The sequence below is a fragment of the Phyllobates terribilis genome, unplaced genomic scaffold (genome assembly GCF_046119375.1).
Source record: "Phyllobates terribilis strain yellow unplaced genomic scaffold, ASM4611937v1 Scaffold_3__8_contigs__length_932513732, whole genome shotgun sequence".
Lineage (NCBI taxonomy): Eukaryota > Metazoa > Chordata > Amphibia > Anura > Dendrobatidae > Phyllobates > Phyllobates terribilis.
In genome coordinates this window covers 776,148,313-776,163,394 of record NW_027362763.1, presented here as the reverse complement: position 1 = coordinate 776,163,394, position 15,082 = coordinate 776,148,313, and the positions used below count along the sequence as shown (strand labels likewise).

The 15,082-nt window shown below is 39.7% G+C and overlaps 1 protein-coding gene across 8 annotated transcripts in view; it reads right to left on the bottom strand.

Annotated features, from left to right (window-relative positions):
• CCDC88A (coiled-coil domain containing 88A) overlaps positions 1 to 15,082 on the bottom strand; it is a 254,550-nt gene that overhangs the window by 110,409 nt on the left and 129,059 nt on the right. For all 8 annotated transcript variants that reach the window (XM_073672268.1, XM_073672270.1, XM_073672269.1 and 5 more), the window contains exons 9-10: positions 5,648 to 5,729; positions 3,542 to 3,700 (exon numbers count right to left, since the gene is read on the bottom strand). In XM_073672268.1, the coding sequence (XP_073528369.1) occupies positions 3,542 to 3,700; positions 5,648 to 5,729 (241 nt within the window). The remainder of the gene's footprint in view (positions 1 to 3,541; positions 3,701 to 5,647; positions 5,730 to 15,082) is intronic.

Sequence of the window (15,082 nt, the reverse complement as noted above, 5' to 3'; positions counted from 1 at the left end):
ATTACTAGCAGACACAGCCGCACAGCGCGCAGCCATGTCTGGGGGGAGTGCCGGCAATCAAGCACCGTCGGAGGACCTGCACAGATGGGGGGGAGCGGCCCGGACCCGACCGCAAGTGGGCCCCTCTGATGTTCCAGGGCCATGAAGTCTGTGACACGCCGGGGGCCCTGCACTGCCCCATACCCGAGGAGCTGCTGGACAGGACACTGGACCGGGGACAGGTGAGTGAGGCTTCCCCAATCCCCATATTAAAAATATTAGTAATGGGTCTGTGTGAGTGCATGTATGTGAATGTCAGTGTATATGACTGTGTATATATATTTGTCTGTTTTATCTATGTGTATGTCTGTATGTGTACATATGTCTGCGTACCGTGTGCGCGCGCGCATATGTCGGCGTACCGTGTGCGCGCGCGCATATGTCGGCGTACCGTGTGCGCATATGTCGGCGTACCGTGTGCGCGCGCGCATATGTCGGCGTACCGTGTGCGCGCGCGCATATGTCGGCGTACCGTGTGCGCGCGCGCATATGTCGGCGTACCGTGTGCGCGCGCGCATATGTCGGCGTACCGTGTGCGCGCGCGCATATGTCGGCGTACCGTGTGCGCGCGCGCATATGTCGGCGTACCGTGTGCGCGCGCGCATATGTCGGCGTACCGTGTGCGCGCGCGCATATGTCGGCGTACAGTGTGCGCGCGCGCATATGTCGGCGTACCGTGTGCGCGCGCGCATATGTCTGCGTACCGTGTGCGCGCACGCATATGTCTGCGTACCGTGTGCGCGCACGCATATGTCTGCGTACCGTGTGTGCGTGCATATGTCTGCGTACCGTGTGTGCATGTGCATATGTCTGCGTATGTGAAGGATGAGGGGGCAGGCTGGGCCATGTGTAATAAATAAATAAATTATATATATATATATATATATATATATATATATATATATATATATATATATATATATATTTATTTCTCCGCCGTATCTGTGCATCATGAATCGTGTATGTGTTAAAAGGGCCCACTGAGACTCTTTCGCCCGGGGCCCAGAAAAACCTGGAGCCGGCCCTGGTCACAGACACAATAATACACAAATCTTATGAAGGGTTGTCTGATCAGGTCAACACTTTTAGTAAAGAAGCTGATCACTGTTGGTCTGGTTTCTGGAACCCTTTTGGTGGCAGGGAAATTTGTGACCATTCTCTGCTGTACTACTAGTGAAGTATGATGTGGCAGACTTTCAAATGAATAGTCACCCATGTAATCTTCTATCTTATGTGTATGGGGGTGTCTTCACGCCACCTCAATTGCAAATGTCAGAAGAAAGATGATGTTGGCCAAATAAGCATCTGCAAGGTATATGATCATCTTTCATTACATACCCCCTAATATTGTAGTCAAGAGTGAAACATTTCCAGATCGATCAAGCCAATCATCACTGATCCTAAATCAATTACATGGAGTCATTGAATTACTTACCCAATATATGAACATGTCTAACATTGTCACCTGACTGGCATATAACAAAGCTGTTCATAAATTATGTAATGTTTAAGGGAAGTGATCATAAGAAAAAAATGACCTATGGTTTCAATGTTTTTGTGATACATGTATTTAAAAAAATGGCAATGTTTTATTTTTTGACATATCACAATCTGAATTAATAATACAAAATTAGTAATCTTGCAAGTCCCACACTGGCCTCCTAGAACTTATTTAGATTGATACTTCCTGTTCTTTCAGGAAGAGTTTTCAGCAATGCTCCATATCATCAGAGGCAATATTATAATGGCAGGTAACACCTCTATACACAGCTCATTCACAATAGGCGATGTCACAGCTGACCCTGCTCCCAATCCCTTCACAATGACCTTTGCACACAATTATTAGACACTTCAATACAAATGATAGAGTTGGGATCTGGCCATTGTGACTATGTGCACGTGTTGTTTCCTTAAACAATAGTAAGTATGAGTCTTATAAAGCCCCAGTGGCAAATGTGATTTCTCTTCTTAATACAAATTGTGATATGTAAAAAAAGTAAATATATAAAATAAAATAAAAAATACATTTATCACAAAAAAACTGATTTCTAATCATAACTTCCCTTTAAACTGGTAACCAGATGCAAGGTAACAAGGCCAAAAAAGGCATGCTATCAAGCAAAATGCCTAAAACCAATATTCTTGATAAAGAATTTGCTTTGGACGACGGAACTGACTCTCTAATTTCTTCGGCTTGTGACTCAATTTGGAATATATATAATTCAATAGTGTAACTATAGCTATATCCTTCTAAGAAACTAGCATGGGTCCCACAAGTCTTTACAAGATAACCCCCCTTCCATATGCCTTGTTAAAGCGTATGCACATTATTGACAGGGGAGTCTCACTCTACGAGCCAAAGCTTCTCACAAAGAGGTCCTTGCTCCGACAGTCCCCACCCATCCATGTGTTGAATGGTTGGCTATTCATTCAAATGGCTAGCATGTAATATTTGCTGCAAGGAAATATTTGGCTGCATGTCTTTTAACCTAGTAATTAGAGTTGTTCACATATGAGTGAGTCTGACCTGCAGCGATCAGTGGATTGCTGGGATGCTTTTTGTTTACAAATGGGTAATTTTGTAACAAAAATCAACAAAGCAAGATCAATTTTAACTAATAATCCACATGTATATATTAGTCCAGTCATTAAAGAAACACTCCTCCTCGTATCACATTTTTATCCTCTTAATACATTGCAATCATCATATTATACTGCACTGTGCACTTACAATTGCTAATTTTACCCTTCTAACCAGCTAATTCTTCTCTTTTCCATTAGGTCTATGACATCATGTGATTAAAAACTGACTAGCTGAATCCTTCTTACCTCTATGTAGAAACAGGAGGTCAATTTTCTCTGCACAAGTCATAAGTCACTGCAAAAGTCAATAGCAGGGTGGAGGAGGGAACAGCTGGGTCAGGAGTTAAAAAGGGGAATGATTTCTGTAGGGACAAGAGACTTCCTGTTTCTACATTGAGCAGAGAAATGAGATGAATTAACTGGGTAGAAAGGCAAAATGAGCAATTGTAAGTACAAAGTGCTGTATAATATGATGATTACAATATATCAAGAGGATAAAACCTTTGATAAGAGTGCTTCTTTAAGGAGTTAATGAGCCTGAATACAATGGAATAAGGATTTAGTTTATCTGCATTTGTCACATTGACAACAGATAGTATTAGTACACCAGTTTTGGAATTAAACAGATCTTGGAAATAATTTTAGAAGTAAAGGAGCAGTGGAATTCTTTGTAATACTGCAATGGTGAGCAGTAATTACTAGTCTAAAGATCTTTGCTATTTTTTATATACTATAGATATATGGTGTTCTTCATTTTTGCAGCGTAGGTTTATAATTCTAGATTTGATTTTTTTTGTTTCTCTATGTCTAAATTTTGGATTTACTTTTTTTTTCACAATGTGTACATATTTAATTGTGAGGTTTACTAACCCATTAAGAAAATGGATCTAAGAATTGATTGAATTTATTACACACTTACCTCCACCCTGGCCTTGTAAAACTCAATGTCATGTAACCGCTCTTTGAACCGGCTCACTTCACTTTCAAGCTTGTCAACTCGGATTGCCTTTTCCCTGAGTGCATCCAGCTCATCTCTGTAGAGTCGAGCAGATCTAGCATCATTCAGAAGTTTCATGTTCTGCCGAAAGAGATATAGATATCAAGATCAAATTTCCTGACTGATCCACCCCTTTATACATTACCAAATATTAATTTGATGTAGATTTATCTTTGGTTCATTCACTTTGCATTTTCTTAATTGATAAAAATAAACTATTGAAACTTCTGTTTTTGAAAGCATTCTTACTGTGCAGCATTTTTTCCACTCGTGCCTAAAAGTTTTGCACACTGCTGTAACTCCCTATAGGATAATTTAATTCTAATTAAGAGTCCAGCTAATGTGATAACACAAAGTGATTTTCAGTTGCAGCCTCAGGTTTGTGCTCTATTTCTATCATCTTGTGACCTCACTAACTAATGACTAAACATTATAATGATCACCCGGTATCCTCATTACCTAATAGGAGGATGACTTGTTCAAATTAGGATTTCTGCAACACTATTGTTTTTTTTACATCATTATTCAGTCTTTGTCTTCATTTTCCTATTATATATATATATATTAAATATATATATTTATATATATATAAAATATATATATATATATATATATATATATTTTATATATATATATTTTATATATATATATATATATATATATATATTTATTTATTTTTTTATATATATATATATTTTTTTTTTTTTTTATATATATATATATATATATTTTATATATATATAAAATATATATATATATATATTTTATATATATATAAAATATATATATATATATATATATTTATATATATATATATATATATATATATATATATATATATATATATATATATATATATATATATATATTTATTTATATTATATATATATATATTTATTTATATATATTTATATTTATATATATATATATATATATATATATATATATATATATATATACTTATTTATTACACATTATATATATATATGTATTACACACACACGCACACACATATATAAAAAGGAATATATATATCCTGGTCTTCTAAAAGAATTAAACACGTCCAGATTTTCTTCTTCGGCCATTGCCCCACTATCAGGCGTGGGAGCCAAAACCAGGAGTGGGTGATGAATGCAGAATTGGTGACTTGTTTCTATTATACCTTTTCTCTGATTGTTCCTCACCTGGTTTTTGGGTCCGTGGCCTTAGGGCAGATTTTTCAGGCTGATCCTAGGATGTTTGCCTCAGATTTACACGTGGATTCTCCAATTCAATGAGACTAATCAGTGTGTAAATTCCCACCATGGAGTCCATATAGTTTCTCCACAGAGTCTACAATTCTTTTTTTTTTTTTTTCATAACGCACATTTCAAATCCACTTATGGAAGAAAATCAACATTTATATTGTGCAGATCCCCATTGAAAACAATGGGGCATGAATTTTACTTGAATTTTACTACAGAATATTTGCTGAAATGTGCTTAAAAATTTCAGTCCCAAGAATGTGCCCTTAGGGTCCTATATAATCTCTCTATCATCCTGAGATAAAAAAGGGGTTGTCGTCTCAGGAGAGACTTTTTTTGCCATATTTTTGGAATAATGCATACATTTTTGATAGATGTGGTTCCCACTTCTGATAACCGTACCTATCTCCGAAAATGGTGCTCCCTGATCCCCAGTTCCAATTGGCGTCAAACAAGCAGTGAATGGAAAGGTGCTGTGCATGTGCCAGGTCTCTCCATTCATTGCTATAGGCGATCCTAATAGAGCTGAGAAAAGGTCCTTACCTGCATTGGAAAATGTGCGGCCACTCCTCCTTTCCTCATCTAGTCGAATGCCCACCAGAACTCTCGACACAACCCCTCCAAGTTCACTTTCCTTCTATTCGTACAATTAAATCAAGAGTGGCTTGCCGGCACGACCCTACCAACCACACCCAGGATAAGGGGCATATTGGTGGAACAGTTTTGATAAATTTGACCCCCATTATATTAATGAATAGATTTACAAATGCATCCAAACCCTGACCTCTTGCTGCAGTCTTTTGAGCTCGGCTTCCAGTTGGGCGACCTCCTGCTTACTATCCAGGAATTGTTCAGTCTTTTCTTCCCTTTAAATAAAACAAACAAATTTAGATTTTCAATCATCATATTTCCTAGACATAGTTCACACTGTGTCAGGGCTGTACGCTCACAGACTTCACAGGGAACTTGAGGGGAGAGTCATGCCGCCCGAACCACAGGAAGCATGAATCAGAAACTGACTATGGCTTTTTAGAGGAAACATACTTTGAAAAGACGGTCGAGGACTATGAACCTGGGATAACTAGTCCAAAGCTGGTTTGCAGCATCTTCTCCCCGCCCGGCTCCCCTAGATTTACAGGTATTTCCCTCTACACACAGGTAGTGAGACCTGTCAGTTTAGAAGCGCAGGGTGGGGCCTCCAATAACCTGCTCCGGACTAGTCATCGCAGATTTTTAGTCGTTGGTCGCATTTTCAAAGTATGTTTTCTCAAACGCATTTCAGAGTAAAACGTACACGACTGCAACGACGCAGATGGTCTCAGAGTCATGTTTTGAGCAGGATGAATCTCCCATCAGGTTCTCTTTACTGTATAATGATTCCTGGTTTATAATTATATATTTTTAGGATAACTATCCCAAAAGACACAAAATTTGAAAAAGTCTCATTTCAACTCACCACTCCAGTGTTAGAGATAAGTATCCAAGGAAACAGTAGACAGTCTGTGGTCTGGTGTGGTGCACGGAGTATGCACTGGTCTGGCTTCCAGGTCAAACACCTCTCAATGGTCCAAAAGGGGATGTTCTCCAGCACCAAAAGTAGTTAAAACGTAGCCTTTAATCATGTAGGATAAAAAAATTGGCAGAATGTGCACCTATTAAAAAAAACATAATGCTTATGCGTTTCGGATAAAAAAAAAAAATTATAGCTATGATAAAAGGTTTTTCTACCCGAAACGCGTAAATATTATAGTTTTCTTTTTTTTTATGTGTGCACATTTTGCCAAATTTGTCATACTGTATAATTAAAGGCTAAGTTTAATTACCTTCCTTTGGTGCTGGAGAATATCCCCTTTTGGACAATTGAGAGCTATTCCAAAATACACATTGTCATTTTATTCTTAGGTTTTGATAAAAAAAATTGATATAATGACTATACAAAACATCTAGCCGCATTCACTTCAACTTATATTTATATGCTGTTTATATAAGATGGCTTACTGTGTATTCTAATCCAAAAAAAATGAATATTGATCTCGTTTCTGCTATTTTATAACCATTTTAGTAATGAACAGTTCAGAAGGAAATGAGACAAGAGGAAACATACAATGACTGTTCTAGCCGGCCATATTCTTCGCATCACACAAAGCTGTAGCTGGCAATCAATGCCTTCTAAAAGCCGCGGCAGACAATCACAGGCCTCCCGGGACACCAACCAAGCACATTTTATAGGTAGTAATAAATCACTGGAAAATAATTTTCACATAGGTGTTAATTGCAAGTCTATCACTTAGCAGAAAGTGAATAAATCATATCTGTACTATACAGTTTAATATTACATAGCCGTAATACTAAACTTGGATCTACCCAAAACATTGGGCCTATTTCACATAAATGATAGTATTGGGCTTTTCTGCTGTTTTGACCTGTTTTTCATAGAAATTCATATTAGTATTCTGAACACTCCATCTGCAGTCTGATCACAGCACTCAGCTTTTATAACTTTATAATCATTTTCTTCTTTAAAAAAGCACTCCTATCAAAAATGTTATCCTCAATATATTGCACTCCTCATATTATATAGCACTGTGTACTTACAATTGCTCATTTGGCCTTTCTACCCAGATAATTCTTCTCTTTTCCATTAAGTCTATGGCATCACGTAATTAAAAACTGACTAGCTGAATCCTTTCTGAGTTCTATGTAGAAACAGGAGGTCAATTTTCCCTATATGACTCATAAGTCTCTGCAAAAGTCAATAGCGGGAGGGGGGGTGACAAAGCTGGGTCAGGAATTGAAGAGGGGAATGATTTCTGCAGGGACAAGAGACTTCCTGTTTCTATATAGAGCAGAGAAAGAGAATAATTAGCTGGATAGAAAGGCAAAATGAGCAATTGTAAGTACACAGTGCTATATAATATGATACTTGTAATATATTAAGAGGATAAACACTTTGATAAGAAGAGTGCTTCTTTAATCTGAATTTACAATACTTCACTTATTGACTCTAGCAGGGCCAACAACTGAAAGATAAGAGAGAAATTTACATAGATATGTACTGCAACCTCTGGATATCGGGGGCTAAGGGTCATTATGATGCCTGCCGAGATAGAAAGAGGCATCTGGCTGGTCATATGCCGGGAGCTGAAATAAGTCTCCGTCCCCCATTCTAGTGCACGGGGCATTTACTGTATCTCTATGAGACTCAAATTGTATATGGACTAACAATAACTTGTTCCATCAGTTGTCATATATACAGAAGAATACTTCTTATGGACATTGTACAGTATCTGTACAATGTATCAACAATCTGTATCAACAGCTTAGGTAGTAGTATATTGCAGGTATTAACACACTGATTATACTTCTATCCAAAATATATTCCACTATGCGCTCCAGTGGCTTCTTTAAAAGCTAATATACTTATTTTTTCACTCCAGTTAAAAAATTCAAATACAAAGAGAGATATGGTGTGAGGCAAAGCTTAAAAACCCACGCGTTTTGAACTATGGAGTTTTTACTCATGGTATAACTTAGCGTACCAAACACGTGCCTTTAAAATCAAGCATTACCGCAACATCCCTCCTCCTAATTAACATTAACGTCACACGATCATATATTATCTAAGGATATTAGTAAAGGTTATTGTGTCAACCCAGGCCTGGATGTCACAAGTAATAAAGGCTGTGTCTGAGAGCAGGAGGGAGGTTCCCTGGTTAGGGACAATTAGCATACAGCACCTCCTGTCCCAGGCCAGTAGGGGGAGCTGGCTGCCCCTATAAAAGCTGGAACTGGGGGCAGGGTTAGGGAGAACTGGACGACCTAGCTCAGGACTGAGACTAGTCCCAGAGAAGGAGGGACAGTTCAGCTGTAGCCGAGGAGTCCGTGAGGCAGAGGAGAAACTGCAAGCCAGGGACAGAGGCGACGAGAGCCGGTCCTGGCTGAGAGAATCACACAACCGGACATTGGGGTCCGAGGCTGTCAGGGTTGTACGCCCAGCAGTAGAGAACCAACCCGTGAGGGATTTCAGGTCCCTTGGCCTAAGAAGCCTGGAGGCTCCGCCACACCGAGGGACCAGTACAGCGAGGAGAAAGCAAAAGGTACCCAAGGCCCGAGTCGCTAGCCATACAGGCGAGAAGTACACGGCCAGCTCAGGGACGTGCGCTATTACACCACGAAAAGGGGGATAGTCAGCATGGGCAGAGAGAGAACGGTAGGCCTACACACTCACCCTGACCAGTGGGGCTCGCCCGAATGCTCCCAGACACCCAGGCCCATTCCTAACCGGTACTACTGTTGGGTCAGTAATAATCCCTACAATAAAGACCCTGGACTGTTTGAAGCGGACTCTGAACTCTTACTATTGCGGCCTGCACTATCACCCCCAGCATTCACCTACACTGCCCTGAGGCTACACTCTTCCCGTGGGGAGTTGTCCTACCCCTGTGCTGCACACCAACACCAGCCTCAGTGGTCTGCCTCACAGCGGTGGTCATCCTTGACCGCAATCCACGGGTGGCGTAGTCGGACATTCACAAATCTATAAATAGACTGCCACAGCATTTGGTCTGACCACCCTGAGCCACGGGATCGGGTTGCCACTACTACCCCCATCAGCACCGTACACTAGAAGGCCCGGTTCTGGGTACCCCACGGCCCAGGGGGCGAGTCATTATCACATATACACAGAACAGGTGTACAACATACAATAATCAAGAAATGCTATTGAGCATTTAATAAATATACATCAGGTCATTCTTGTAGTTCAGACCAGACGGTGTTCTGGTCACAAGCTGACAGATACAAAACACTTGTATGGATAATAATAATAATAATAATAATAATTTTTATTTTTATAGCGCCAACATATTCCGCAGCACTTTACAAATTTTAGGGGGGACTTATACAGACAATACAGAATAAGCAGGATAGGGCCTGAATTATTCAATTACTACCTCTAATTGACTTCTTCACTTGTTCAATGGCAAAAAAAAGTAAAAATATTTCAGATTATCAGTATGACCCTGAATAATCAAGAGAGAATTCTGGAATAAATCGCTGTGAAGAGTGAAACAAAGCCGACATCTGCCTGGTATGGAGCAGGCTCAGCTCCTGAGTCCGCTCCATACATCCTGCTATGATAAAAATATATATAACAGGTCATTAAGGCTTTTAATATCCATGTTGTTTATATTACTAATGTGCTCAGTAATCCCACATGAAAGATACCACAGTGCATTGAATTACGCGGGTGATATGAGGACTGTTTGTATTTAAAAAAAATACTAGCGATAAGAAAAAACATCTGTTTTTTTGGGCCACAAGAACACGTTACATTTGCAACAACCACATTTGAAAAATCCTTTCTACGATGATTGAGCGTTCTACCATATCGTCGGCTAACTCTGATGCTTCTGTTTGGCTTTCTGTATTGTGTGGGCACAACTGAAAAACACTAGGTAGCTGGCAGCTCATGTAAAGCAGTGTGACTCTGCCATGGAAGCAGTGTGATATGTCTGAGCACAGCCAGGTCTGCGGTAGAGTATTGTCTTTTTGTTCAGGTATTAAATGAATTAGTAAAACTGTTGCTAGACAGTATTAATGAGAAGTGAGAAATGCGATTTGTTTCTTTGTTCTATGATGTAACTTTGTCCTCAATAAAACAAGGTTTTGTTGTGTTCTTTTTGAAAAGAGGACCCATCACCCGGTCAAAGGTGGTCAGTTTTTGCTTTTATTTTATTTCCGTTGCACCCCTATTTTTTTTTTTTTTACATCCACCATATGGTGTTAGAGTTATGGGCCGTTACTATGTTCAAATATTTGTTCATCTAATTCTGCTGGTTTTGCAGAGCCAAGATGTATAAATAACTGATGTTTAATGCTTCTTAAGGTTGGGGGGTGGAGAACTGGGTTTCTCCAATGTTTGTCTGGTTGTTGTTGTTTTTTCCCTTTTTTTTTCCTTTGTGTAAATCCTTATGAAAATCAATAAAAAAACATTTGATTTAAAAAAAAAAAAAAGAGATATGGGCTTGTTTATTTAGTGTTAATTTAATGCTCTTTATCAAACGGGTGTGAGCCACGCCTTCTTGGGTAAAGACAATAAAAATTAACATAGAAAGGCCCATATCTCTGTAACCATATGGCGGGTTTAAAAAAAAAAAAGAAAAACAACAGCAACAAAAAACACAGAATACTCAGCAGGATTAAATAAAAGCAAAAACTGGCCACTTTTGACCTGGGGACAGGTCCTCTTTAAGCAAGTAGGGGCCATACTTGAACAAGATGCTGTATTCCCAGATTAGCTTTACATTTTACAGGGGAATTAGTACTATATAGCCGGCTATAGAGGACAAAAGAAATCAACTAAAATGTAACTAAATAAATAATAACCGAAAAGAAAACAAAATCCAGGACTCCTCAAGGTCAGCTCGAGGAAGCGCGCGGTAAAATGAATACATTTTTGACTTCTAGAGAACAAACAAGGCCATTAGATTTAATATTCCCTTCTCAGAATAACAGTAGGGGGCTGATTACAAGAATGTAACTCCTTCACTGCGTAAGAAGAAAGCTGCAATAATGCAAAAACCAAGAGTTAGCGCTGAACTCACAGACCCGAAAGGGTGAGATTTCAAAGCGGTGGAAAAATCCAGCATTCGTTTACGTGTCTAATTGCAGGTTTTTATCTCCAGACTATGAAGGCCTGCGCCAAATTACGAAGAGCACATTGGCGTTAAATGTTTAGGCTATCTATTAAGTGTCAATCAACATAATAACTGCAATCTTCGGGCTAATTTCCCAAGTGCAGCTGTGTGCAAAATTTGTAGGGAGGGTGGCGAAAAGCAACATAAGAGATAGGGCCTCAGACCTACTTATTCAGCTCTTCCCAGTCATTCCTGTTCATATCGACTCACAGGGATTTGGCTGTTTTCAATAAGTAATAGCAATGGAGAGGTGAATTTGTATATAGCTGCAATAGGGATCCCATAGAAGTTGCTCCTATATGGTAACTTTTTATGTACTATATATACAGAGGCATAGGTAAGTTCTTTATGTACTAATCTGTTGGAAAAAAAAATTGTGGCCAGCTCCATCAGATGCCACATGTATGTAGATTTTATGGAGAATAGTAGCCTACATATGGTACCCAGTGTACCACCCTGGATTGTGTGTGTTGCAATACTACACTCTGCCAGTATGGCCACTGTACAGCCTATGTGGCAAATACAGGTTTAAAATACTATATATATGCCGTATGTGTATGCAGTGTCGGGCTGGGGAGCCAATGACCCACCGGTAACCAACTCCAGGGCCCCACTGTTCACCTACATGCAAATGTGACATTATCCTCAATTAAAAATTTATATAACTATGAACTGGGTAGATTGATAAATGAACACAATTCAAGTGATTCAAGTATATTGTGCCAAGTACTGCTCATATTAGAGGGTGATGGCCCACTGGAGGATTCTCCTGTTTTCCTGTGGGCCAGTCCAAGCTTGTGTGTGTGTATGTATATACAGTGGGGGAAATAAGTATTTGATACACTGCCAATTTTGCAAGTTTTCCCACCTACAAAGAATGGAGAGGTCTGTAATTTTTATTGTAGGTACACTTCAACTGTGAGAGACAGAATCTAAAAAAAATCCAGAAAATCACATTGTATGATTTTTAAATAATTAAATTGCATTTTATTGCATGAAATAAGTATTTGATCACCTACCAATCAGCAAGAATTCTGGCTCTCACAGACCTGTTAGTATTGCTTTAAGAAGCCCACCTACTCTGCCCTCATTACCTGTATGAACTTGTTACCTGTATAAAAGACACCTGTCCACACACTCAATCACACTCCAACCTCTCCACCATGGCCAAGACCAAAGAGCTGTCTAATGACACCCCAGGGACAAAATTGTAGACCTGCGCAAGACTGGGATGGGCTACAGGACAATGGGCAAGCAGATGGTGTGAAGGCAACAACTGTTGGAGCGATTATTAGAAAATGGAAGAAACACAAGATGACTATCAATCTTACTCGGTCTGGGGCTCCATGCAAAATCTCGCCTCGTTGGGTAAGGATGATTCTGAGAAAGGTCAGGAATCAGCCCTAACTACATGGGAGGACTTGGTCAATGACCTGAAGAGAGCTGGGACCACAGTCTCACACATTACCGTTAGTAACACACCACGCCGTCATGGATTAAAATCCTGCAGGGCATGCAAGGTCCCCCTGCTCATGCTAGCACATATCCAGGCTGGTTTGAAGTTCACCAATAACCATCTGGATTATCCAGATGAGGCATGGGAGAAGGTCATGTGGTCAGACGAGACCCAAATAGAACTTTTTGCTATCAACTCCGCCATGTTTGGAAGAAGAAGAAGGATAAGTACAACCCCAAGAACATTGTCCCAACCGTGAAGCATTGTGGGGGAAACATCATACTTTGGGGGTGCTTTTCTGCAGAGAGTACAAGATGACTGCACCATATTGAAGGGAGGATGCATGGGGTCATGTATCGCGAGATTTTGGCCAACAACCGCCTTCCCTCAGTAAGAGCATTGACAATGGGCTGTGGCTGGGTATTCCGGCATGGCAATGACCTGAAACACACAGCCAGGGCAACTAAGGAGTGGCTCCGTAAGAAGAATTTCAAGGTCCTGGAGTGGTCTAGCCAGTCTCCAGACCTTAACCCAATAGAAAATCTTTGGAGAGAGCTAAAACTCAATGTTGCCCAATGATAACCCCGAAACCTGAAAGATCTGGAGAAGATCTGTATGGAGGATTGGGCCAAAATCCCTGCTGCAGTGTGTGCAAACTTGGCCAAGAACTACAGGAAACGTCTGACCTATGTAATTGCAAACAAAGGTTTCTGTACCAAATATTAAGTTCTGTTTCTCTATTGTATCAAATACTCATTTCATGCAATAAAATGCTAATTAATTATGTAAAAATCATAGGATGTGATTTTCTGGATTTTTTTGGATTGTGTCTCTTAGTTGAAGTGTACCTACGAAAAAAATTACAGACCTCTACATTCTTCATAGGTGGGAAAACTTGCAAAATCGGCAGTGTATCAAATACTTATTTTTCCCACTGTGTGTGTGTGTATATATATACACACACACACACACACATATACAGTGGTGGCCAAAAGTATTGGCACCCCTGCAATTCTGTCAGATAATACTTAGTTTCTTCCTGAAAATGATTGCAATCACAAATTCTTTGGTATTATTATCTTCATTTAATTTGTCTTCAATGAAAAAAAACACAAAGAATGGTCCTAAAGCCAAATTGGATATAATTCCACTCCAAACCTAAAAAAGGGGGTGGACAAAAGTATTGGCACTGTTTGAAAAATCATGTGATGCTTCTCTAATTCGTGTAATTAACAGCACCTGTAACTTACCTGTGGCACCTAACAGGTGTTGGCAATAACTAAATCACACTTGCAGCCAGTTAACATGGATTAAAGTTGACTCAACCTCTGTCCTGTGTCCTTGTGTGTACCACATTGAGCATGGAGAAAAGAAAGAAGACCAAAGAACTGTCTGAGGACTTGAGAAACCAAATTGTGAGGAAGCATGAGCAATCTCAAGGCTACAAGTCCATCTCCAAAGACCTGAATGTTCCTGTGTCTTCCGTGCACAGTGTTATCAAGAAGTTTAAAGCCCATGGCACTGTGGCTAACCTCCCTAGATGTGGACGGAAAAGAAAAATTGACGAGAGATTTCAACGCAAGATTGTGCGGATGGTGGATAAAGAACCTCGACTAACATCCAAACAAGTTCAAGCTGCCCTGCAGTCCGAGGGTACAACAGTGTCAACCTGTACTATCTGTCGGCGTCTGAATGAAAAGGGACTGTATGGTAGGATACCCAGGAAGACCCCACTTCTTACCCGAGGCATAAAAAAGCCAGGCTGGAGTTTGCCAAAACTTACCTGAGAAAGCCTAAAACGTTTTGGAAGAATGTTTTCTTTGGTCAGATGAGACAAAAGTAGAGCTTTTTGGGAAAAAGCATCAACATAGAGTGTACAGTCATGGCCAAAAGTATTGAGAATGAGACAAATAGTAATTTTTCCAAAGTTTACTGCTTCATTTTTTGTAATGGCAATTTGCATATACTCCTGAATGTCAAAGAGTGATCAGCTTAACAGCAATTACTGTACTTGCAAAGTCAATATTTGCCCAGAAAATGAACTTTAACCCCCAAAACACATTTC